We start from the raw sequence: 24,933 nt of genomic DNA, 5'->3' as shown, positions 1-24,933 counted from the left end.
AAACCCAGAATTTCTGTACATAAACGAACCTTTTGAGTAAAGCGTTTCTTCTATATTTTGTACCTTCTCTCGCGTGTTCAAGTTGCTGTGTAGATCTAGCCTGGTGGTTACCAGCAAGAGCTTAGGAATCGAATCTAGCGTTCACTTAGAAGGCTTATCAAGGTTAAGCGTTCACATACGCGATTGGAGGACCTGGGCTCAGTTCTCATATGCAGCGTCGTGAATGCACACTGTTTCGCAGTTCCATGCTAGGACGAAAAGGCCTTTCCGTGCTTCTAAGTTATCAGTGGTAGTCTGGCTTATACCAGTTCGTGATTTTAATGAAATTTAACATTCTCGACAACCTCATACTGACAGTCAAGGATAGTTTTTGTTGATGTGTAATGATCTTACCATTTCTCACACGAACTCGTGTTCAGTTCTCATATTGTACAATATAATTAACCTTAATAAATGAACTGTTCACATTACTAATAACTAAGTTGTCTGACAGTAATTAATCAGCATATTCAATACTTAATTATTAGAAAATCAAATTATCTGCACATCACCAAAATGTTGATTCATATGCAGTATTGCTTAACAATTGATAATGTTTGAGGAGACTAACTTTTGTATCATTAATGGGAAACAACTCAAATGATATAAGATTGAATGTACTCTTATTGATATATTATTTATCTACCATATAATCTAAGTTTAATTTAACTGAACAAAATAATTGATTATTTTTAATGCATTGATAGCTCTATGCATTACACTTCTTTACAACAACTTAGATTGTAGTAATTACGGTAAAAGTACAGTTTATTGATGAACCAATCAGATTCTAGAGAGAGCCAAGTGGAGTTTTGCGCGTAATTCAAAACCCAATAACAGATGGCATATTACCATACTACGTAATAAGTCAAAAAAAAGTATAAACTACCGTTATTTAACCACTAAGACACTTCAGATTGATAAATGTGATAAGACTACCAGTAACGACTTTAAGTGACTAGAAATAACGATTAGAAAGTAATTAGGTTTTTTTAATGAAAAAAAGACAAATTCTGTATAACATTTGAATATGGATAATGAAACTTTGCCAGTAACTTAAAGGTTTACAATAATTAAACTGAACTAGATTCATAAATGTTTATACATAAGAATACGTTAGCATTTTTCAACTCTAATCTTAAGTTGATAACTAGCTCCTATCCCTAAGTCTAAACTTCTTATTTCAAAACCTATATCTTAATCCAATCTTTACACTAGTTCTTAATCATAGAAAATTCTGACCTTAGCTCTAAATCCTAGTCTGGAACCAAGTAGTTCACTCTTTTCAGAATGACCCATACAGAACAATCACTTGATATGTTAGATGGTTGGAGCTAGTCAGCAGAATGCCCTGTTTGACCAAGGTTTCGTGGTCACTCACCAGCAAGACGAACATGTAATTATGTGGGGTCTGATAGTGCCTATGAACTAGAACCTAGGCCACCTAGCTTCACAGTCTGAGAGATTACCACCGAGCTATTTGGGTTTTGAATGACTTCCCACGGACTACCTTCAATCATTTGACATCTTGACATAGTGCAGATCGTATTGAGTCATTCAGACTAGTGGTCGGATTGTAATATGAAAGACGATGTGATCACATCTCAGTGATTAGTCAATCGTCAATACATCCATTCAACTGATAATCAGATCCTAACAGTTTGCCAAAAAAATATGTCACATACTTGGTCTGTCTACCCAACAATATGCAGGAGAGAACTTGTCTCGATCTAGGTTAAGGTTAACTGGTTTAGCCTTGAGGCTGGAAATGTGTGAGATCGAATTGAGACTTACGGCCTTGAACAGAGAGACGAAAGCCATCCTATCACCTCATTGGTTGAAAAGCGAGAGAGTAGATGAGTCAACTGGAACACTACTCGACCTATTTCCGATTCCCAATTCTGATGCAAATTAGTATCGAAGGATACACCAATACAACACACAATCACTTAAACTACAATTATGTACAAACTGAACATTGTGCTAGAAAAATAGAGTACCAAAGGTTACGTTTGATTCACAATAGCTTTGAAGCAGAAAATGTTATGTCAATCATTTATATATCAAAAGAAAGCATATGGTTTATAGAATAAACTATGGAAAAAAGAACCAAATTTTAGTGTTTTACAAACTTTGAATTAAGTGAAATAACGTCCTCCGAAAATAGCTTTCGCTGTTTGTCATGGTTTCTTTATTTGTCTGTTCACACCAATATCAACTGATTTTCAACAAAAGTTTAGCTATTCAACATGTGACATTTTGATAAATGATATGAAATGTAAACGCCTTTATAAATTGAAAAGAATTGATCTGAACTCTCAACTCGGTGTAACAGTCTAGTAACACTCTTGTACTTCAATCGACTTAACCATCAATCACTTACTTCGCTTGAAAACAGAGAACTTTGAGTATTTTATACTTCATGAGTCGATGTACGCTAGACTACCATTGAAAACCTGGAAGCATTAGACGGCCATTTCGTCCTAGTATGGGACTCCTCAGAATTGCACCTCCACGATCCCCCGTGCGGGACTCGAAACCAGGACCTCCGGTCCCGCACGCGAATGCTTAAACTCTAGACCAGTGAGTTTAACTTCAATCGATCCATGATCTTGCGCAACCATTCATTCATTGCCTGAGGTAGATAACTGTCTCTACCCGATACAGCTTGAACTCCTCTGGTCTATCCTACTTCGGCTCCTGAATAATTCAACTACAATCTCCCCAAACTCCCATTCTAATATATTATGATTGTTTTCCTAAGTGTTCATTAATTGTTTTTCACTTATGTAAAACATAACAGTTGTAAGCAAACTTTATCGGTTTACTTTATTCCAAAATCATTCTATTTGTATACCACTTATGATTACTTAATAGTTATGAGAGTTTATGGAATAAAATCAATAATTTTTTTTTCAATCCCTAATCTTACCGTTTCACAAATGGAAAATGTTTTCCATAATAAAGATTTTCTACTTGTCAGTATTCTAAATTATGTTGCTAACTATAAAACAGGGTATTATTTAGACAATAAAATTTTTTCAGTATTTCTCTGTTTTATCAATGACTATATTACATGAAAATGTGTCGATAAACGTACGCTTAGTGATAAAAAGTTCTTAGAAGCTGATGATGAAACAGTGAAAAACATAAATCATATTGTAGACTACGGATAACTTTTAATATGTTAATTAAAAGGAGTATATTTGTTTTATAGGTTGTATTTCTCACAAACTGATCATCTCTGAAGTACCATTGAAAATAAAGGGAGGAATAACTTGACAGCCATCTCATTCTAGTATAGAACTCTTCACTAGTGCTCAATCATGACTTCACTAGGAATCAAACTTAGAATCTTTAGATTTTAATCACTGGTTTCACTAGGTCAGCATCCAATGGTACAATCTAAATTTCATTTAATTCGCTATGTATCTGACTATAATCTGGTACCACTACTGATAGTTGTTTCATTGTTGATATGCCTGAATTCTCCCCAATCATGACTTCTCACTGGAATTTTACGAAAATCTTAATGAAAGTCATTAGTGAAGTGACTTATATGATTTTAGATAATGGGGTTTTTATGAAGATCAGATTAACCTACATGTTGCATTTGTCACAGATTAGTTTCAGTTGAACCTCCTGAAAGTTATGATTTCACCTCCAATATATGCTTCGTGTCCTTCGATCGATTGAAACATATATCACGTTTTCATTTATTTTCAGAATGACATTTGCCTGATATCAGCCAGTTCATGAATAAATGTTAACGTAACAATCAGTTGACTAAAAGTAGTTGTTTTCTCTCTATGTATAATTACTTATGCCTGTTACTCCTAATGGAGCATAGGCCACCTACCACCTACCAGCATTCTCCAGTCCACTCTGTCCTGGGTCTTCTTTTGTAGTCCTATCCAATTTTTGTTCATTCTTCATATGTCTGTCTCCATTTCTCGGTGTAATGTATTCTTTAGTCTTCCTGTCCTCCTTCCGTCTTGAGGATTCCAACTATATATAATAAACCAATGAAAATAATAATGGAACGGACTCTATGGATTCCACTGTTAGTTACAATCCATTCTTACTAAAATAACTATATGATTATTCAATGTTTAACTAAGAAATTTACCATTTCAATTTTATTAGAGATAAATAAAACTTCTAGCCAGTATATCAGTAATTTCTATTAAAATCAATACTGTTAAAGTGATCATATTTAAAATAGTGGATAGAGATTACTTTCAATTCCTTTGAGACCGAATAAATACTAATTAAATGTAAAACTAAATCAGATGTATATGTTTGCATTGTACAGGGGTTTTAAACACACACGCACGCACACCTAAAACGCTCAATTCACGACAAAACAATGACTACAGCAGTAACAGTAGACTAGATTCTTTTTTTGGTCGAGAAGTTTAGTATCATTTTTAAGTAAAAATGCTTAGTTTGATTTAGACGATTTTTTTTTACTGCATAAGTAATTCCCATGGTAGGTTCTTAGAGAAATAGATCAAATCATACTTTATAATTAGGTTTATGTCTTTACCATTTATCCTTGTTTTATAAAGAGATAAACTATTCTGACTTAATTATTCAATATTCATTATTAGTTAGAATCTTAAGTTTGTCTTTTTTAACATTCGATAATCATGCTTGATATTGGTTTGATCTTAAAATTTGAAGAATAGACTTGAGTATATCAGTAGTTAGTATATGACGACTATGTCATAGATACGCTTGAAGATTGCAATTGATGTTCAAAGAAAAGCGATATACAAATTTGAAACTGATCTTAGTTTCGGTTTCTATGGTGAACGTGAATGCACACATAACGATCATCTCACACTGACCAAATAACATGTGAATGTAACTTAATGGTTCAAGTAATCAAGTTTTATGCATGTTGAATCACAGGCTTCAAAGCTACCTCAATCGCTTTCAGTTTATCAGTTAAGTAGAACAATTAACCTTCAAATAATCAATGTTGTCTTGCAGTTTAGTACGTGAACTTCTATATGGTTGCTGAGTTATATAAATTATCTAGCTTCAGTTTCTAATTTTAGATGTCCGACTAACTACAGAAAAAAATCCGACAATTCTGTAAATTACTGACACCTAGAAGTTAGTGACTTATCAATAAAAAATATCATATTCGTCTCCTCAATTCGAAACTTTTATTTTACCCCTGCTATTGTTTAAATGATATTTTGACAAATATTTGGAACATTATATTCATCTCATCAGCTGATAAATATCGATTAGATGTTTAGAAGTTTCTTGTGTCTGATGTAAAAAAGAATGATTACAAGTTACCGATAGATGCTGATAACACATAACTAGTAGTTAAGCTGATGTTTTCTTAAAGTTATCAATATGCACTCAAATGTTCGTGAGTCCTACTACAAAAAGATAGGCAAATAGATATAATATACATCATGTTAGTCACTACCTCACTAGACTATGTAAGTCCAACGAGATAGATATTGCGAATAGTCAAATGTTTTCAACGAAAATGAAAGATCCTAGTTAAATTTCATGTAATTCTGATTGTGTTCATTATTGGGCACTGTTATAATTCTGAAAGAAGAAAAGAAAACACATTGCTATAATCGAAAAAGAATTGAATTGTCCACAATACTATTAGTATCAGACGCTTGATCGTGTAATACACTCTATTTAATTATCTGGCCGATCGATCGAGAATCACATACAAATCTTAATAAGAGTTTTATCAACATACAATACAAAATAGAAAGAAGTTGAAGAAAAAAAAAAGGGTCTAATTTTACAGAACAGGATAGTCTCATATATTTAGCGTAGCTGCAAGTGTCTGTCTTCATTTATTGACCAGTCAATAATTAGGCATAGCACATTCGTTTCCAATCATTTCCCAAATGATGCGATGTTAGTAAATTAAGTGACAACGGTTTTCTAACAATCTATTTTGGGGAATTAATGAATTTTTTATTAAGCTTAAAAGTGGTTTTCAACCTGGCATTTACTGGTAATCAATGTGAAGTCAGTCTGTAATACTTATCATGTATGCTCAACCACTGTCGACATCAACCTGCGATGTTTTGTATGTGTATGCGTGTGTGTCATCTCGTTGTGCTAATCTGATCTGGTAACTTTGGCTACTTCATACATGTATCAGGTTCTCTATTCATTATGACTGACTAAATCTACGATAAATATCATGTACAAATTAAACTTAACTCTACAAAATCTGTTCATAAATGTTCATTATTTAATTTGCATTTGGTTTAATTAATCACCCCATTTCACAGGACTCACTAACTAAGTGGATAACGTGATGGCGTTTGAAGCGAACGGTTCTAGTCCCAGAGTGAAAATCAACTCTGAGATATATATGTACATCCAGCTGACGTGTTCCAAATAGGACGAAACGCACCATCCATCTTTGCTTATAAAGCTTGTGACTTAAGGCTATATCTAGGCACTTCGCACAGAATACACATATACCAACATGAGACTGATAAATTGTGCAGTCCTAAATAACAATGAGAAGATACAAGTAAAACAACACTAGGTGAATATATTATTAGTTATTTTTTAACAACAGAAAATCTCATTTAAACAAAATCAATTTGAGCAATGAATAACAGTCATTAATTAATGTTTCTCACTTAAATATAAATGTAAATATAATTATCAATATGGTCTATCTATATTCAAATTTTGTCTCATTTTAAGTAGATAAATATAAATCATGATAAAACAATTTAAATCATGTTAGTTACCATGGTTTCAAATTTTTAAAAGTACCAAAAAAATGTAAATATTTTTTTCTTAGCATCAAATGCATATTTTTATTCAAATTTTTAATTTTTATTTTCTGTTCAATTTTTTTGTTGATTATTTTCCCATCAATGAAAACATACGACTTTTTGTTGAATGTTATCTTTCAATCTTTGACCTGGGATATCTTTCTTCTTTTTTTCCTGTATTTTTTTATTATCAAAAATAATCGATACATCTTTGACATTTATTTCTTTAAAAGACTAAATTCAAATCAATAATTCCAGCAGAGATATTATCTAATTGAACATGCTCATTGGTTACTAAAAATTAATCGATAAACTTGGGATATTTCAGTCTATTTTATAGAATGAAATCAATTTGTTTGTAAGAATTTGTATTTTTCTATTTTGTTAATGTTAAAGATGGTAGTTAATCGGTTTCGATTATCATATGTGTATCTATAAGCGAATTAACCTTGATATTGATAGCTATCAGTGGAATTTAAAACTTGTGTTTAGTCCTATGTAGGGATTGGTATTCTAATTCATTTATATCCTAGTGTTGATACTTACATTCAAACTTAAATGTACTAGTTTCCGTTTCAAGCATCAATTCGTTACTTATTGAGCCATTGAATTAAAAAAAAACTAGTTTGTACAATGGGTATGGAATTTATTCGTAGGAGTTTGTATTTTACCTTTTGTCCATCGAGTAAGTAACGCAGTTGTTAGGAAACGGGTACTAGGTAAGGATGGCAAATTAATTGATGAAGTAGTGAAACTTCATCAGTTGAGATGGCTGGGACACGTGTTACGTATGCCCAACCATCGACTGCCACGAGGTGTAGGAGTAGGATGGAAGCAATATAGGGGCGGCCAGACCAAATCATGGCACAAATCTATGAAGTCACTGACAAGTGGACTGAGCCATGTTGGTAGGTGTAGACTACCTGGTTGGGGACCGCGAGATGATAGCAACCGATGGTTAGAGACCTTGAATGATATGGCTCAAAATCTTTTGCAATGGCTCAGGTGCATCCACTCGTTGTGTTCTCCCAAATTCTAATCTTCTGAATTCTTCATGTCTCTTTTTTCTCTTTCCAAATTTATTTCACTGGGTTATACTCTTTAAATAAAACATCTTCAAACCCTAATCATTCCGATTACTGCTTATACTCTTACCGCCTCTACCACTACGGGGTTTGAATCGAAAAACGCATCTCTGTGCTAATGTGGTGTGGCAACTCAAACTGATGTACGTAAATACGAAGTTCTACAATGTTATGACTGAATTTTGTCCAGCTTTAAGAGTAATAAGTTGATTTAGTTTAACATAATAATTGTATGGGGAATTAGATTATTTCCTATGGTTGTTATAATTTGGCATTATGAGTATGGAAGTTAAAATTGGTATTTATCTCAGTAATAATTATCATCCATTGAACAATTACTGGCTACTGATATCCAGCGATTCAAAAGGTTATTCTTTTGCTTAAAAAAATGAATTTCTAATTTCGGAATGCTTAAATTTGGTTGGGTCGAGATAATTCAATCTCAGTCAGTCAGTTACAACGTAGGACCAGGCACATACTTGCATCGATCCAAGTTGCCACATCTCATTGGCACAGCAAGACGAATACCGGATTCATAGAAACAGTTAACTCAATGGTGTAGTATATAAAGCCCAACCGTAGCTGCTACCTTGACGCGGTGGTCGGTCTTGCCTATCGTGATGACCCAACAGAGCTATATTGGCTGTAACATATGTTCCTGTAGGTTCTACTATGCCAGGCAGGTCGATTGGAGAACGGTAAGACTAAAAGCAGCAACTCAAGGTCTGAGGGCGAAGTCGTACTGCTGACTGTAGAGGGGTTTGACTTCAGTAAGGTGTTTCCCTCGGACAACCAGCATTTGCAGCGCTGCTGCCTTCTCACAAGGAAGGAAGGGGTTAGGAAACGTCGACCCTAAAAATATCACACCTCACGGATTTCTGTCTCCAGCGGTAAGGCCCTTTGAATAACGGAGCTAACACGTCACAAACCTCCCACGAAAAGGCCGTGCGCGACCGGCCTCAAGCAGTTGTCCCTTGGGCTTGGCGGTTACGCTCCCAGGTCGTTAAGGCCAACATTAATCCAATTTCCTTTTCGGGTTTCTCAAGAAATACCCTTCCACGGTGTGAGCAGCCGGGAAGTGACGCCACCCCTCATACCCATAACAGCAGTAACAACATTATATAAAGGAAAGATTTTATGTAAGGATATAGTACAGAAAGAAGGAATTAGTTCGTAGAAAGAAAGATATAAAATAATTTTAATTTCATGGTTTAAGGGAAGACAAAGAGTGTATACACCTACGCCATTGTGATCGATTCTGGGCCATGTCACACAGAGTCTCCAGATAAAACGGGAAATGTCTCATCGACTTACTTACTTAAAAAAAAAACAGATTTAAGTAGAAATTTACGACAGAGAAGCTCTACTTAACTCATTTATAGTCAGAAACTGACCAATTTAGTTAATGTAAAGAAAATAGTTGTGTGTTCCAAGACTTATAACAAGTGACACACACGTTAAAGAAACGACATATTGTGATTTACGAAGAAAACTGATTAGGCATTGATATTGGTGGGGCTCGGTCTAAGCCTTAGTGAGAATACTAGTATTGATTGGAACTCAGGTAATTCCACTTGACGAAATCATCCTAATTTAATCACGGTCACTTTGATTTAACAATCTAACAGTCGGTATCAAAACATTTACCAAGGATAATATGCCCACTCTGTTTACAAGCAATTGTATATAAACTCAATTGTTAAGAGTCCTTCAATTTGATAAATTAATAATGTCTAATTATCTTCAACAGTACACAAGTATTTACAGATGAAGTAAAACTCATGAAAACAAATCTCAGTGTGATTATATCCTGTTATTTTTATAGTGGTTCAGTAAAATAAACTGCTGATGTGATGTTTATAATGACTAGTAGTTATGATGTATCTTTCGAAATATAATCGTTCTCTCTTTTATTTCTTCACAATATTCTGTAATTTCACCTAGTGTAGTGTATGACGAAAAAAGACGATTTGTAAACCTTACAAGATCACGATATTCAACCATGTGTGATACATTTACACCCAGTAATCCCACCGTTTGATAGAGAGGCAGATTAAATCAAAGCAAGAGTTTATTGACACATGTACAATTCAATTCATTAAATGGAATCAAAAGCGTAACACATTTTACAATTTGACGTAGTCTTTTGTATTTAGCATGGCTAGATATGTTTGTATTTATTGACCAATTAAGGGTCATTTTGTTTGGATAGTTTAAAATTTAATTTCGGCACTATACTATATAACCTTCTACCTCAGTTCAAAAGTCAAAATCAGTTAATGAATTCATAATTTCATACAGAACGTTCAAACAAATTATTACTGAATTATTTGATTGTAATGAATCATTTTTGGGAATGATAAACCATTATGACCATTTTATGTCTAATATGCATTATCTTCACATTATATCATAATACATTGTTAGTTCAAAACACTAAGTTGCATTAGGTTAATGAATGTCAAACGTTATTTAGCAAGTTAAAAAAGATCTTGAAATTTCTAGACATATTGTTTACTTATTGTAACTTCAAACATGTATCAGGAGATGTATCTGACAATAGTATTTGAGTTGCGATTCTCCATGAATTTCCTAGTGGTTCTTAATAAATTTTCATGCTTCATACACACTTTTCTCTGCCGAGTAATAGCAAAGTCATGCTGAAAAGCAAGAGTTTTGTATTCATTCTTGCAGTTTAGAAGTTTTATAAAATCACTACATAGTGGAAAATCTACTTGAGACCGATCATAAGGACTTCTAGCTCAAGCAAGGTAGTTCATACAGCTGACTAACTGCAGAACTGGATAAACCGGTAGTCAACCACTGGCCAATCATAGATCAATCTGTTTAAACACAAAAATATCCCAGTTTTATACCTCACTCATCCTGGCAGTGACATCCTATTTATTCAAACTTTGCCCCCAAATGCCCTGTTACGGCCGAGAGTGGGGAGAGTCAGCTCTCTCTCTCTCGAGATGCCCTCATATGACCATGTGCATACAACCGATATTAGGGCGGTCCTACTCACTGCCTTCTCATGGCATTACTGTTGTTTATGAAATTGAGAAGACGAAAAGCGAATGTCCGGTGGGGGCTTGGACTGTGTTGGTGGATACGGACAGTCCACCTAGGAGAGTTGGGAAACCCTGATTTTAAACCAATGGCGCACATGGACTCCAGGATCCTGAAGGAACAAATGGCGTATGAACCTATTGTTGGTCACCGACTACCATGGGACTGCCTCTCCTTACGTTGCTCCACTGCCTTGTGGATCAGATCTTTAGGTCGGAGGTTTCGGGTGTGGCCCCCTATGAAGACCACCTGTTTCGGTTCAGGCACCCGAGCAGTATCTCAGCCCTCACACAAATCGAATGATTTGTGTGGCGCATATGTATCTGGTGCCTTCTTGTACCAATGTTTATGTATTTAAATAAAATGGATAAATTTAGCAACCATAACTTCTCCTCTTGAGTGAATGTTTTAAAGAGAAAAGCCTGTTAACATCATACACCTAGGTAATAATTATTATTCACATTGTAAATTCTCCACCATTACTAACACTACTACTACTACTACTCTAGAATTTGGCTTGATGATTTTATTTTACTATGTTAATACGGTATAGTAATTTGAACCGATGCACACAAGCATCAGGTTCTGCGCTTTATATGACTGACTTACTAATGGCGTAATTCATGAACATCTTCCCGAATAGTTATTCTTACTGTCACTTCATGCAGGCAGAGTGAAGGGGTTTGAGAATATCTGAACAGCATAATTAATTGACTTTTGTTGGTTTCGATTCTGACACGGAAGAAACTCCTGTTTAAGAATTACGAAAATTTATGATAAATGAAACCTACTATATATGTACATAAAATTAATGATTGATTATTAACATGTTTCGTGCTATATATTCATTATTGCTAACTGAGTACCATCGATTATATATGTACTATGTTCACCTGAGTAATCATAGAGTTTGGAGAGAATACATGTTACGAAGCTTTAACTAAATTTCACGCATGTGATAATATAGAGGCTAGATATGAATCTGTTAGCATATATTAAAACAGCCATTGTTAATGAGTGTTTAGAAACACGAAGCTTAGATCTACAGTTACTTATCAACTTGGTAACTCAGTATGAATCGATCATAACAATCTTCACCAGATTAATTAAACAGTAGTTCTAGGTCTAGTTTTCTTTTAACAGGTAATTAGTGTGTGGAGATTTTCTGATTTATCCATATGTTTATTTTTATTGTATCATTTGTCAAAGACATTTGTTGTATATTTCATTTAGTATGCTAACATATCACTTCCTTATTTTTTTCTCCTTCCCAGTAAATATCTATTATTTTTGTGATTATGTCCAGTCAACGTTCTCAACTGCTTATCTCAAGTCAATCATTAACCACAATGGATACAAATACAAATGTGACTAACTCACCACTGGCTTCAGTTAATCCTACAGCAGTACCTTGTGGTCAATGTCTTATAACAAGTACACAAAATATTTTAAGTGGACAACAAAATCAATCAAGTGGACATAGACCACAATTAAGTCATAATATAGCAGGTATGCAAAAATCAATGCATACAGTTGTACACGCAGCTGGTGTACCGGCTGTTATGGAAACTTATGTACATGGTAATCGTGGACTGATCGCTCACTATCCATTAGGAACAAATACATTACATGAAATACAAACACTTCCACGAGTTGTCGAACAAGTTAATGCTACTACTGGTTCTGGTACTGTTCAACAATCACAATTTGGAGCTAATTATCGTCCTATATTGATTGCAAATACATCGATAAAGGGTCATAATGCACCTGGAAGTAATAGTTTACCAAATAATCAAACATATCAAATGATTGCTTATCCTCGTCAAGCTTTAAATATAGTACAAGCACATGGGAAAAATTCACATGCCGTACCTATTGGTACCATTAATACTACAACTGGTGCTACAAACAGTGGCAATGCTCATAATAATTTGATGTTAGCTAGTGTAATTACACCGGAATGCTTAACAACTGATTCTAGCAATAATGCAGCTCGTATTGCACAACTTTTAGCTCCTTCTGGAACACATCCTACTATGGCTAACGCAGCACATATTGGTGGTAATGCTCAATTTCTTGTCTATTATCCACAACAATCAAATACTGGCAGTAAGTGCTCACACTTCCATCTATTTACTCTAATAGTTAGCCTATCTTAGACTATTTAGAAATCATTAGCTACAAAAGCTCTGTGATTACACTTATTAAAATATAGATTTGCTGGTTCGGTAATATTATTTACCAGTATGGTTGTAATAAGTAAAGATCTCATTTCTCTTCGCTCATGAACCTTCGGGTGCTTGCCTGATTCATTAAAAGATCTCTTAACCCTAGTTCAAATAACTCTGTAATCCAAGTATTCAGTCTTTAAGGTTATTGCACCCTCATTAGATCTGATATGATCAGTCATTCAGATTTTGATTACTGGACGATCCATCATTCGAAAGTTACGTACCTTATAGTAAAAAAAAATGAGCAGAGACTAATATTTATTGATCATATGATATAACATTATCAGTAAAGGGAATGACTGGACTTCCTAATTCACCAACATTGGTGTCCAAAGTTTGATTGTCGTTACATTTTGTCTGTTTTGCATTTCCTTTCAAATGTTGATTAACAGCTCTGATTGTGTGACTGGATAACGTAAAATGAACTTCGTTAACGATCAGTAAAAATGGTGGTTTCCGTTACTACTCAAAAGGTTTTAGGATAATCTAAACTAATCATGTCACAGACAGTGATTATTCTTGTTTTACTAAGGTCAATGAAATGATTAGTGACTGGCTTCAAGAGGTATTTTCTGGAGTTCTAGTGAGAAGCAATGACCAAGTCCGTTGTGAGATAATAACTCACTGAACACAATGTTGGATATATCACTCAATTTTGTGGATTATTTAGACATTAAGACCGTTGGATCCCGGCCAGCCTGCTCAGTGGTCTATAGCTTAAGCGTTCGTGTGCGGGACCGTTAGGTCCTGGGTCGGAATCTTGAGAGGCGGGATCGTTGATGCGCACTGCTGAGGAGTCCCACAATAGGACAAAACGGCAGTCCAGTGCTTCCAGGTTTTCTATGGTGGTCTAACATCAATCGGTTCATGACCTCTTTATATTTTAGCATTTCAATTAGTTTAAATACAGTCAATTTGTTCTACTAAACTTTGATATTGTGATTCGAACATTGGAATTTATTGGCTTTACTATGTTCACCTCATCATACACATTGAATTCACAATAAAGATTAGTTGTCTCGCTTATTCTAACTATAAACTATCTTGTTACTTAGAGAATTTATATCAAACAAAATATCTTGGGAATTGAATTTTAAACAAACTTCTTGTAGTAGTACAGGCAGTCATTCAATTTCTATGTACATTTATCCTTTTAGGAGGAATATCATAGTACCATATGAACAGACTGGTGATAAGTATAGATATGAGCAGACAGATTCTTAGAAAGACATGTGTAATGTAGACATGTATGATCATACACATACATAAGCATAAAAATAAGACGACTCATAGGAAATAGGAAATATGTGTGTGTTTATTATAACAGCATAGTGATAAACGATACATTAATCACTAACTCACATTTACAAGGAAAAAAAATGCGTCAAACATCAAAGTGATAGTAAACGATAAATGAAAATTAAAGTGATAAAGTAATTTTATAAACCACAATAAACACACTCACATTGAGGAAATGTTAAATAATACGGTTATAGATTATTTTTTACCATTAAAAAAGAAAGAATCCAGTTTCACATCGATATTTTTATTATGATTATCAAACTCTGTAATTGATATTTTGGAGGTAGGAATGAATTTAAGTGAGAACATTTGGGTTTCGACTATGTATCGGACATAACTAACTATTCATCATATATCAGTTTATTTGGATTTTATTGAAAGGATTAACAAATAAATCAATTAGATTTTTCAACATTAAACTTCTATCAACTGAAATTAACAGGAAAGGAGCTTGTTTCAGACAGAAATACCACCATAAATAGATGAATACTTGTTTGTACTTCTGATGATTAAAAGGAAATGACTGTTAGGATGATTTTTCTTAGAAAAGTATCATTTCATTTGACCTCAGGAATCTGTATACTTGTCAAATATTAGGGTGGTATTAAGAATTTTAGATAATTTAAACATGATAATCTTGATACGGTAATATTGGTAACTAACACATGATCATTATTTTACCGAATTTCTTCATGATGACATTTACTAATTTTATGGTAGGAAGTCTGCGTGAAAGTTATTTTACATATAGTTTCCTATATACCGTGTATATTAGATTAGACCACATAGTAACGCCTAGTAGAGTGATTACTTAACTATGTTGAGATTAGATGGTGGTTGGAGGTAGTCGACAGGAAACCCTGGACCCGGGTTTCGTGCTACTTGGCACTCGTTAGCAAGGTGTACCTGTAATCTTGAAGGAACTGGTGCTCCCTGACGGATTCGATCCCGTGTCACCCAGCTTCACAGTCAGAGACGTTACCACCGATCTATCCTAGCCGCGACTGACCTCCTGAAGGACTGATTAAGGGTACACCTTGCTGACGAGTGCCAAGTAGCACGAAAACCGGGTCCAGGGTTTCTTGTCGACTACCTCCAACCACCATCTAACCTCAATATATAGTGCACGCAGTGTCGAGTCACCTAGACTGGTGGCCACATTACAACATGGTCGATAGCATTCGATCTGCACTAAATAAGGAGTTGACACACATGACATTGATCACCACTCAGTGATCAATCAATTATGACTTTACTATGTATATACTACTGAAATTCTATGTATTTCAACAATAATAGGGCTTAGATCTATTCATTTTCAATATTCTTTTAATGAAAACATTGAGGAATCATTTAATTTTTGTAAAAATCTAAAGTCATTTTGTTCTAATCAATCATCATCAGGTCTATTTTCTGAATTAAATTTTTTGTCTCACCCTATAAACGATTAAAGGGTTATACTCCAGAAATCACGAAATCATGTACAAACTTACATGAATCAGATTGATTTTTGTATTAAAAGGAAGTGAATTAATTGAATACCGGTTATAATTTGACCAATGTCATGTTTGTCGAATTCTTTGGTGCTGATTAAATTCTGTAAATCAATTTGTTATATGCTCACTAATCTAAGTAGCTCAACAACGCGTTTATTATAGTATACTCTGTGGTCAATGGTAGTCAGCAGAAAAACCTGTTTGACCTAGGTTTCATAATAGTTTACACTTGTCATCAAGGTGTACTTCCAGTCTTGAAGGCAACTGATGTTCTTTAAAGGATTCTAACCCGTACCAGGACGTCAGTTGCTGTCGAAAAAGGTCAGTAATAACGCCTTAAACTGTGAAGTTGGTTGGCGCGGGTTGGGATCCCATAAAGTGTATAGGTTCCTTCAGAATTGCAGGTATATCTTGGTGAGAACTGGAAACTTTTTAAAAAACTGGTAAGATTTTAAGACTTGTCATCAATAACTTTTAAAAGGTTTGTGAGTTTTACGCTCACATAAGTAACGATCAGTAACGGTTTTGTCATTAACACAGATAAATGAAACAAAGGATAAATAATCAGTTACTTGTAAAAATATATTTTAGATACTGTTTGCAATATTGAAGTAATTTTCATCATGAATCAACATCAGCTGGAGAACAATTGAAAATGACTGAGATCTGAACAACTGTTTTACCTCAGTCCGGGACTCCTCATCATTGAGAGCCTATACTCACTTTGGCGTCGAACCCAAGGCATTCAGATCCCCAGTTGAGCATAGATTAGTATAGATTAATAAGCAAATATGGTGAGTCAGCCGACGAATTTTCAATTACATATTATTCGGGATAGTTAAGGTGTGTTATACTTACGCTTGATCATGGCCTATTTCAATGTTCCGTGCTAACGGATGTAAGTATGTTTGAATAAGAACCAAATAACAGCCATATTAGAATTATGGTATTACTCCATAAGGAATATGACTATCATTTTCAACTACGTAACATATTATAATATTTTTACTTATACTCGTCGAGCTAAATGTAATCAACAATTAGAGACTTTAAATAATACTAGTCATAGTCATCTACATTGGAATAAGTGGATTCTTTCCTTTTAACAATTCTCTATTGTTAATTGTTTCCTTTATTTTTCTATGAAAGATTTTGCTACTACTAATATTATCGATCTAGATCCCTATGTTCAAGTATTTTTTCAATCGTATCAATAAAAACTAGGGTAACGTTGACAGTTGTGCATATGTGATAAATTCTACAACATTTCTGTTGCTTTGACCTACACTACCAGTTATATGTATCAGTATAATTTGAAATTGAAAACTCAAATGATTTCAGTGTATAAACCTTTATCAGAAATGAGTTTTGTGGATATTATAGTAATTTAATAGTTGAGTTCATGAGTCAATTGAAGCTAGACCATCATGGAAAACATGGAAGCACTTGACGTCCGTTTCATCCTAGTGTGAAAATCCTCAGCAGTGCGCATCAATAACATAATGTGGGAATATCCATTTCAATTATATCTAAATATTATATAATGAAGTCGATGAATTTCGTGGCATATTTTAGTTTGTGACGTTGATTAATAAACATAATATATTTGTAATATCCTAATGAGTAGAAAAATTATTTAATTTTTTTAACGTTTCGTGTAAACCACTACTTCAGAGAATAAATAAACAAATTAAATTAACCTAAGTTCGAATAGTACAAAGGAACAAAGCAAGAAGATTTGATGTATTTATGGCAGTGGTTATCACTGGGATCAGAATTTTACTATTAGCCCAATACAATTGAGTACTAGTCTTAGTGAGTAAAACGGCACTTAATAAGATAGTAGTACATTCATCAAACATGTCACAGTTTGATTCGACTGAAAACTATCCCTATAAGTAAACTAATTAAAACACTAGTAGCATCGTAACAACATAAAATCATCATATTCATTACTTGTACGGAAGTATCTAAGATGTAGTAATTAGAACTACATTCAATGATTGGTCAAATAGTAACTATATTATTTCAAGTCTTTGATATTATCTTAATAGTTCCCCTAGTAGCTATTGAGTTTGAGTTTCATTTACCGTAATTACAGAAATATTCAGTGAATGAATCTCAAGGAGAACAAAAATTATGTTATAAAGTCCATCGGTGACCATAACTAAATATTAACAATTGATTCACCGTCAATAATAAAGGCGATCACCTGTTTGTTATTCAAATAATGAACCTCTTATTTTATTATTAAATTGGTGGTGATGAATGATGCAGGTCTGCATTGTGCTATAAGTTAGATCCATACAGAGCCAGTAATATACAACGCAGAACCTGACACATATGTGCATTACTTCAAGTTATCATATTATATCTGCACGAGATAAAATTATTTCAAGACAAGTCCCAATATAGTAAGAGTAGTGCTAGTTCAGGTCTGGTAGAAAAGATTAGGTGTAAGCAAATAGAAAGTAGTTATTAAGAAGTAACATGTTACAGTAAGCCTTAAAATCCATGGATAACCTTTAAGCACCGTTAAAGTAACCTGGGGAATGTCCACCTACTTACTAGCGCTAAAATGAGGATTAAAAACCAGTGTAAGGAATTAAGAATATGATTTACAGTTGATAGTCAGGTTAAGGAATTAGATTTAGGGTCTTCGTCACGATACGACATAAACTGAACTGCCAAAATCACTATTTAGCCAAATTGATGAATGGATTTCGCGTCAAAATCCAAGACATGCTATCCTGAATCTAATTGGTTCATCCATAAATTATGGTCTAGCCCATGCTGGATGTTCAAAACCCACTAATGGATATTAACAACAAAACCAAAAGATCAAAGACACCAGTAAAAAAACCTGTTAAGCCCTTTCAAGACTAGACTGTACTGTGTCTCTGTATCAGATTCTGGAACCTTTACATAAAATGTTTGATGTCTTACATTCCGTTGCTTTGTTATACGTAAATATTAATGCCATTTTAAATAAAAAGCGTTAAAAGTATATGTGGCTAATCAATATCCCCTAATGACCTTGAATATGATTGGTTTCTTAGCTGTCTTCTATGTCAAGTTGTATGTTTAGCTATCATTAGTCCTGTGGTTTAACTCGTGTTAAATATTAGGAAATGGCGCATGGTTTTTTTTAAACAAAATCAAAATTGTTTCTCATATGGCTAGGTAAATACTTTTATCCTCTGAAAGAATTAAATAGGTTCTACACCATTTCTAGATCCAATGTATTCACTAGAAACCTGCTTAGTTTTGTTTGAATATCAAGTTTCATAGTTTTGTACTCAATGATAATAATATAAATAATCGATTGACTAAAAAATTTGTCCATATTGGTTCAGTCATTTTTAAGTTAAGGTCAATCATTAGAAGTTAAAATATTGGTGGAAAAACGGTGAGACGAACCCATCAGGTATAAGATAACAGATCTTGCATTTTGGCGCGGAATTCACTCATCCATTTGACTAGAAAGAGTTCTGGCATTATAGCTGATGTCAGTTCGTGATGAAAACCCTAAATCTAATTTTTAACCTTAACTGTCAACTGTAAATCATAATTATAATTCCTCATACAGGTTTATAATCCATATTTAGTCCTAGTTATGAAGTGAACACTCTCAAGGTCAGTCTGCTGTCGCTCAAAGGTCGTCTATAAATTATAGTCTCACTCAATTAATTACTAAAACATAACTGAAAGTGACCGAGTAGAATTATTACACTACCCATCAATTGAACATGAAACTACACGTTGATCCACTAAAGTTTTAATAACAATCGTAGGAAAAAATGTTTGTGATTTGAGCAAAGATGAATAGTGATTAGCAGTGGAATTCAGGACGCGCGTTTCGTCCTATTTGGGACTCGTCAGTTAGATGTACCTGCATCTCAGAGTTGATATCCACTCTTGGAGTCGAACCCAGTACCAGATGCAGGTACATTAAGCTGACGAGTCCCAATTAGGACGAAACGAGCGTCCTGAATTCCACTGCTAGCTAACATTCACCTCTGCTTATAATACATGGGAAGATAAATATATACGTTTTGGACCGTAATAATTCTATTTTAAATGTTATTACTAGAGGAACCTCTTATGTAAAAGTTTTCATATATCTTGTATCCATTGAAACTAAGTAATAGATAAGAGAACTCTACCAGTCCGTATAAATGTTTTTGTCACTATTGCTTTGAATAATTATACAATATGACAAGTTTGTAAATTTAGAAACTACTTAAAACCGATTAGGACATGACAACCTTCATGCTGGTTGCCAAAGTATATTTTCCTAAACACAATATACAGAATAAATAACAATAACAATAAATTATTGATTACAGCTCGAATTATAAATAAGGTATCATATTGTCTGAAATGTTACTAAGTCTACAATGATATAAGATAATGAATAGTATATATGTGATATACAACTGGTTAATGTTGATCTAATACTTCATTCTGTGTTTACTTATTCAATCCATAGGTGAATATAAGAGCACTAAATCAACAATATTTTAATAAGATTAAACGAAGACCAATAATACTGATATATATCAACATTCTCGATCAAAGTTTTTCATAGGCAGATATCTATCAGATTGTAATTCTCTTTTATTTATTGAATATTGTAAAACAATTCGAAATAACTCAATCATTTAGTGTTCAACTATAGGTATTCTCGCATATTACTTATAATGATTATAATGAACAATAATATACACAGAATAAAAGACCTTATTAGGCATAATATCTACAGAGTATCCTGTTACAAATTTACTGTATCCATTAATAAGTACATACAATTTGTAATGAAGTATATTTATTGAGTAATATACATAAATTTTCTAATGATTAAACCATATTTTCAACAGATTGATTTTTAATATCAGAAGTGGTTTTTTGTGGATATTATAGTAATTTTAATAATTGAGTTAATTGAAGGTAGACCACCATGGAAAATCTGGAAGCACTGGACAACCGCTTCGTCTTATTGCGGGGCTCCTCAGCAGTGAGCATTCACGATCCTGCTCGCGGGATTTGAACCTAGGGCCAATAGAGACAGGTATCTACCGCTGTACAATAGTCGCGAAATTTCGCAGATTGGTTGAAGTCAGACATTAATACTGTTGGATGCCGGCCAGTCGGCTCAGTGGTCTAGAGGTTAAGCGTTCGCGCGCGAGACTGGTAGGTCCTGGGTTGGAATCTTGTGAGGCGGGATAGTGAATGCTCACTGTTGAGGAGTCCTACAATAGGACAAAACGGTCGTTCAGTACTTCCAGGTTTTCTATGGTGGTCTAACATCAATCGGTTCATGATCTCAATCAAAAACTGATTAACTGTTTGATTGAGCTTATTAAATCATTACATAATGAATTTCTACAACTTTATGTCAAACCTTAAAGTGAACTTACTTCACTGACTGTAATTCGTTTCTGCTTAATAGATCAGTTATATGTATATCACAGTGAATCCTACTAAGAATAACATTTATCATTTGTATAAAAATACTTTACTTACAAATTTATTGTAAATATATTTCTCAACTAAATGTTGATATGACAATTTCAAGTCATCCCAAACTGATATCAGGCTTTTTAATAAACTTAATAGGCCAAGCCACTTTTGATGATAATCAGTAATAATGGTAAATTGTTTTCGTCATTCTATTAACTACAGGATATTCTAATGCTGATTTTGATGGAGTTTTGTCGACAAGATCCTATCAACATCGGGGTGTACAGGACAAGCTATGAAACACATACGGAGAAATCCGAACGCTTCACTTCTATCTGAATTTTGTGCCGATGATGTCGTTCAGAAGTAAGATGAAAGCTCCACGACCAAACCATCCAGGTGAGAGAACAAAACTCCATCAAAATCATCCACCTGAGCTACAAATCTTCTCTACCATTCTAATGTTGAGGAGTCCCATACTGGGACGAAACGGCCGTCCAGTACTTCCAGGTTTTCCATGGTGGTCTAGCTTCAATTGACTCATGATTTCAACTAGTGAAATGTCTAAAATCTCCACAAAACCCCTTCTGCTAATTTCTAAAGTTTATTTCTAGAAATTATGTAATCCTAAATTACTTCTGAAAAAATGTTGATTAATTACTGATGTTCATTTACACTTTAGTTATGAATGTTTCAGATATAATTTCCATTTTTTGATTTCAGTAATAGCTTCATGCAAAGATTAACATATACACCTTAGATTTTACTTATATCCTTGGAAAACATTGTAAAAATGAATAAATGCGATTTACAATTTGCTTTAGGGATAGTTATATTATTAACTAATTTAATTTATTAACTACTTCCAATACACAAAACGATATCGGTTCTAATGGAAAATTCAATTATTGTGTATTTAATTGATAGAACTTATTTGAATTGTTTCAATACATTCTTTTACTCATTCATCGACTGTTATACAGAAAAGAACCCAATGGTCTAGCAATAAAATGTATAGAAGTTGCTATAGGATATATCGATGGTTAAATTAGATATTCCGGAAAGAAAACCATTAATTTATGAGTTGATTATTACAAAAAAGGTAGCTCATTCACACATCACTGATATTTGATATTAAACTAAATATAATATTAACTAATGATTTCTGTCACCTTACATTTCATTTCACCTTACAAATGAACTATAGTAGGATTAATGATTATCGGCATGTATTTCTATCAATAACCTTCATGCCTGATCACGTGACTGAGGAATTAAGTTAATTCTGTATATATAATAGATTGACCTTAAATTAAACTGGATTTATGGACAGTTATTAGCGATGAAGGAGTATAAAGACAATGTCTACTTCCTTAATTAGTTACTTAGGTCTCTTGCGTATTAGAATTAGACAGTTATGCAAATATAACTTTACAACTGGACTAATGATGGTATAGAGCTTATGTGTTCAGTATCGTAATTAGATCCAATGTATGTAGATAATATTAAGCCTACCTCATACGAACATATTACATGATGTTAATTAAACTGGAGAGATTAGAGTTAGGACATTTTTACTACTCAACTGCATCATTTCATGATAAATTAATCCATATTTCAAATTAAACAGACCTTACTCCTATGTTCGTTTTAATTTTCAAGCCAAAATGAATTTTAGCATTTAATTTAAGAGTGATAATAAAATTATGTCAAAGGTTTTCCTAAGTCCATAATATGAACCATTTATTGGTAAGGACCTGGATTATCTTTTTATTAGTAAGACTGAAAATTAATTAGCCTTTATTGATATGTATGCATTGTGTACAGATAGCTTTCAAGTACTCATTTCCCTACACATTTTATATGTTAGATGGATTCTAATAGTGAAATTCAGAAGACTCGTGTAATCGTATATGGAACTCATCAGCTGATGGGTGTACCTGCATCCTAGTGTTGATGTTCAAGATCAAAACCTTTCGTTTAGAGAATCACAATACTTGATCGACTGAAGTGTAGATAGCTATTAACATCAATACTGAAATTCAAATATGTCCAGTCGATGAATCCCAAATTCAATAAAGTGCATTGTCCTGCATAGTTCATGTATAACATAAAACATATGGGCAATTTAGTTATGACTTAGCTGATTAAAAAGGTAATGTTTTCTTTAAGATATGAAATGATCAATTTTTGAATTCCTGTCAGGATGAAGAATGTTTACGGCTAAGGGACTCATATTAAGTCCTTGAATAATATCAAACATTCTTTAACCAATTCCCCTTTTTTTATACTTTTAATAATGATCATAATATCACATTGGTAATAAACCATACTTCCAAGACTATTGCGTAAACATTGGTAACATTAATATGCATTAAAAAAACATGTAATATTTTGAACAAAGACAAATCACGTGGTAGGTTAGTTATTTCTTAGATCACATGACACATGCTGTGCCATATCCATATGGAGTTCTCCAACTAATGGTTTATTGGGTTTTAATAAAGAAATATTGATTATTTGTTTTTATGTGCATTTTTTTAGGAAAAAACTTGGAAAGATTTTAAATCTAACTGAAGAAGGAAAAAATAAATTTATTTCCCGGAAAACATTAGGCTTTCAAAATTTTATCAAATGTTTGATGTATTTATTTATTTATTTATTGAAGAGAGAATGAGTACTACTAGTAGTGGAGGAATATTATAATTATCAAGGTCCAACTAATCAGGATATAAAACACCGAGGTAAAAAAAACACTTCTGAGGATCATAATTTACACCACGGACTGATCTTAGTAAGGGAATCATTGAAAACCAAGAAGCACTAGATAACTATTTCATCATAGTATGAGATGCTCTAGGATTAGGCAATCAGGAATCAAAGCTAGGAATTTCAGTTAAATATATACATTATTGAGTAAATGTTTCCAATAGTTGGCTATCCTTTATGAAATTTCAAAATCTAAGCTTCGGTATCTGAAGGGGTTGTTGGTACATATGGCGTAGTCTAGCGGTTAGGATTCCTGGCTCTCCGTCAGACGACCCGGTGTTCGACTCCTGGTGCGGCACAGTTACCCTCCTAAGATAACCACTTGCTTCGTTCTGGGAATCCGGGTAGTATCACAGCCTACACACAAATCAATTGACTTGTGTGGCGCATATGTATTCGGTGCCCTTTTGTACCAATATTTATGTGTTCAAATCTTACTTACTTACACCTGTTACTCCTCGTGAAGGAGCATAGGTCGCTCACCAGCATTCTCCATCCAACCCTGTCCTGGGCAATCCTTTCCAGCTCCTTCCAGTTGTAATTCATCCTTTTCATATCTGCTTCTATTATCCGACGTAACGTGTTCTTTGGCCTTCCTCTTTTCCGCTTCCCTTCAGGATTCCAAGTTAGAGCTTGCCTCGTGATGCAGTTTGACGATTTGCGTAATGTATGTCCTATCCATTTC

The 24,933-nt window shown here is 33.7% G+C and overlaps 1 protein-coding gene across 1 annotated transcript in view; it reads left to right on the top strand.

Moving 5' to 3' along the window:
• The window catches only part of MS3_00008033 (uncharacterized protein), a 76,784-nt gene that overhangs the window by 4,687 nt on the left and 47,164 nt on the right, over positions 1-24,933 (top strand). Inside the window, exon 2 of the mRNA XM_035732499.2 lies at positions 12,262-13,096. Coding sequence (XP_035587187.2) covers positions 12,286-13,096 — 811 coding nt within the window. The 5' untranslated portion in view covers positions 12,262-12,285. The remainder of the gene's footprint in view (positions 1-12,261; positions 13,097-24,933) is intronic.

Source organism: Schistosoma haematobium, chromosome 4, assembly GCF_000699445.3.
Source record: "Schistosoma haematobium chromosome 4, whole genome shotgun sequence".
NCBI lineage: Eukaryota > Metazoa > Platyhelminthes > Trematoda > Strigeidida > Schistosomatidae > Schistosoma > Schistosoma haematobium.
The sequence above is the reverse complement of the archived record's forward strand: the minus strand, read 5'-3'. Positions and strand labels throughout refer to the sequence as shown.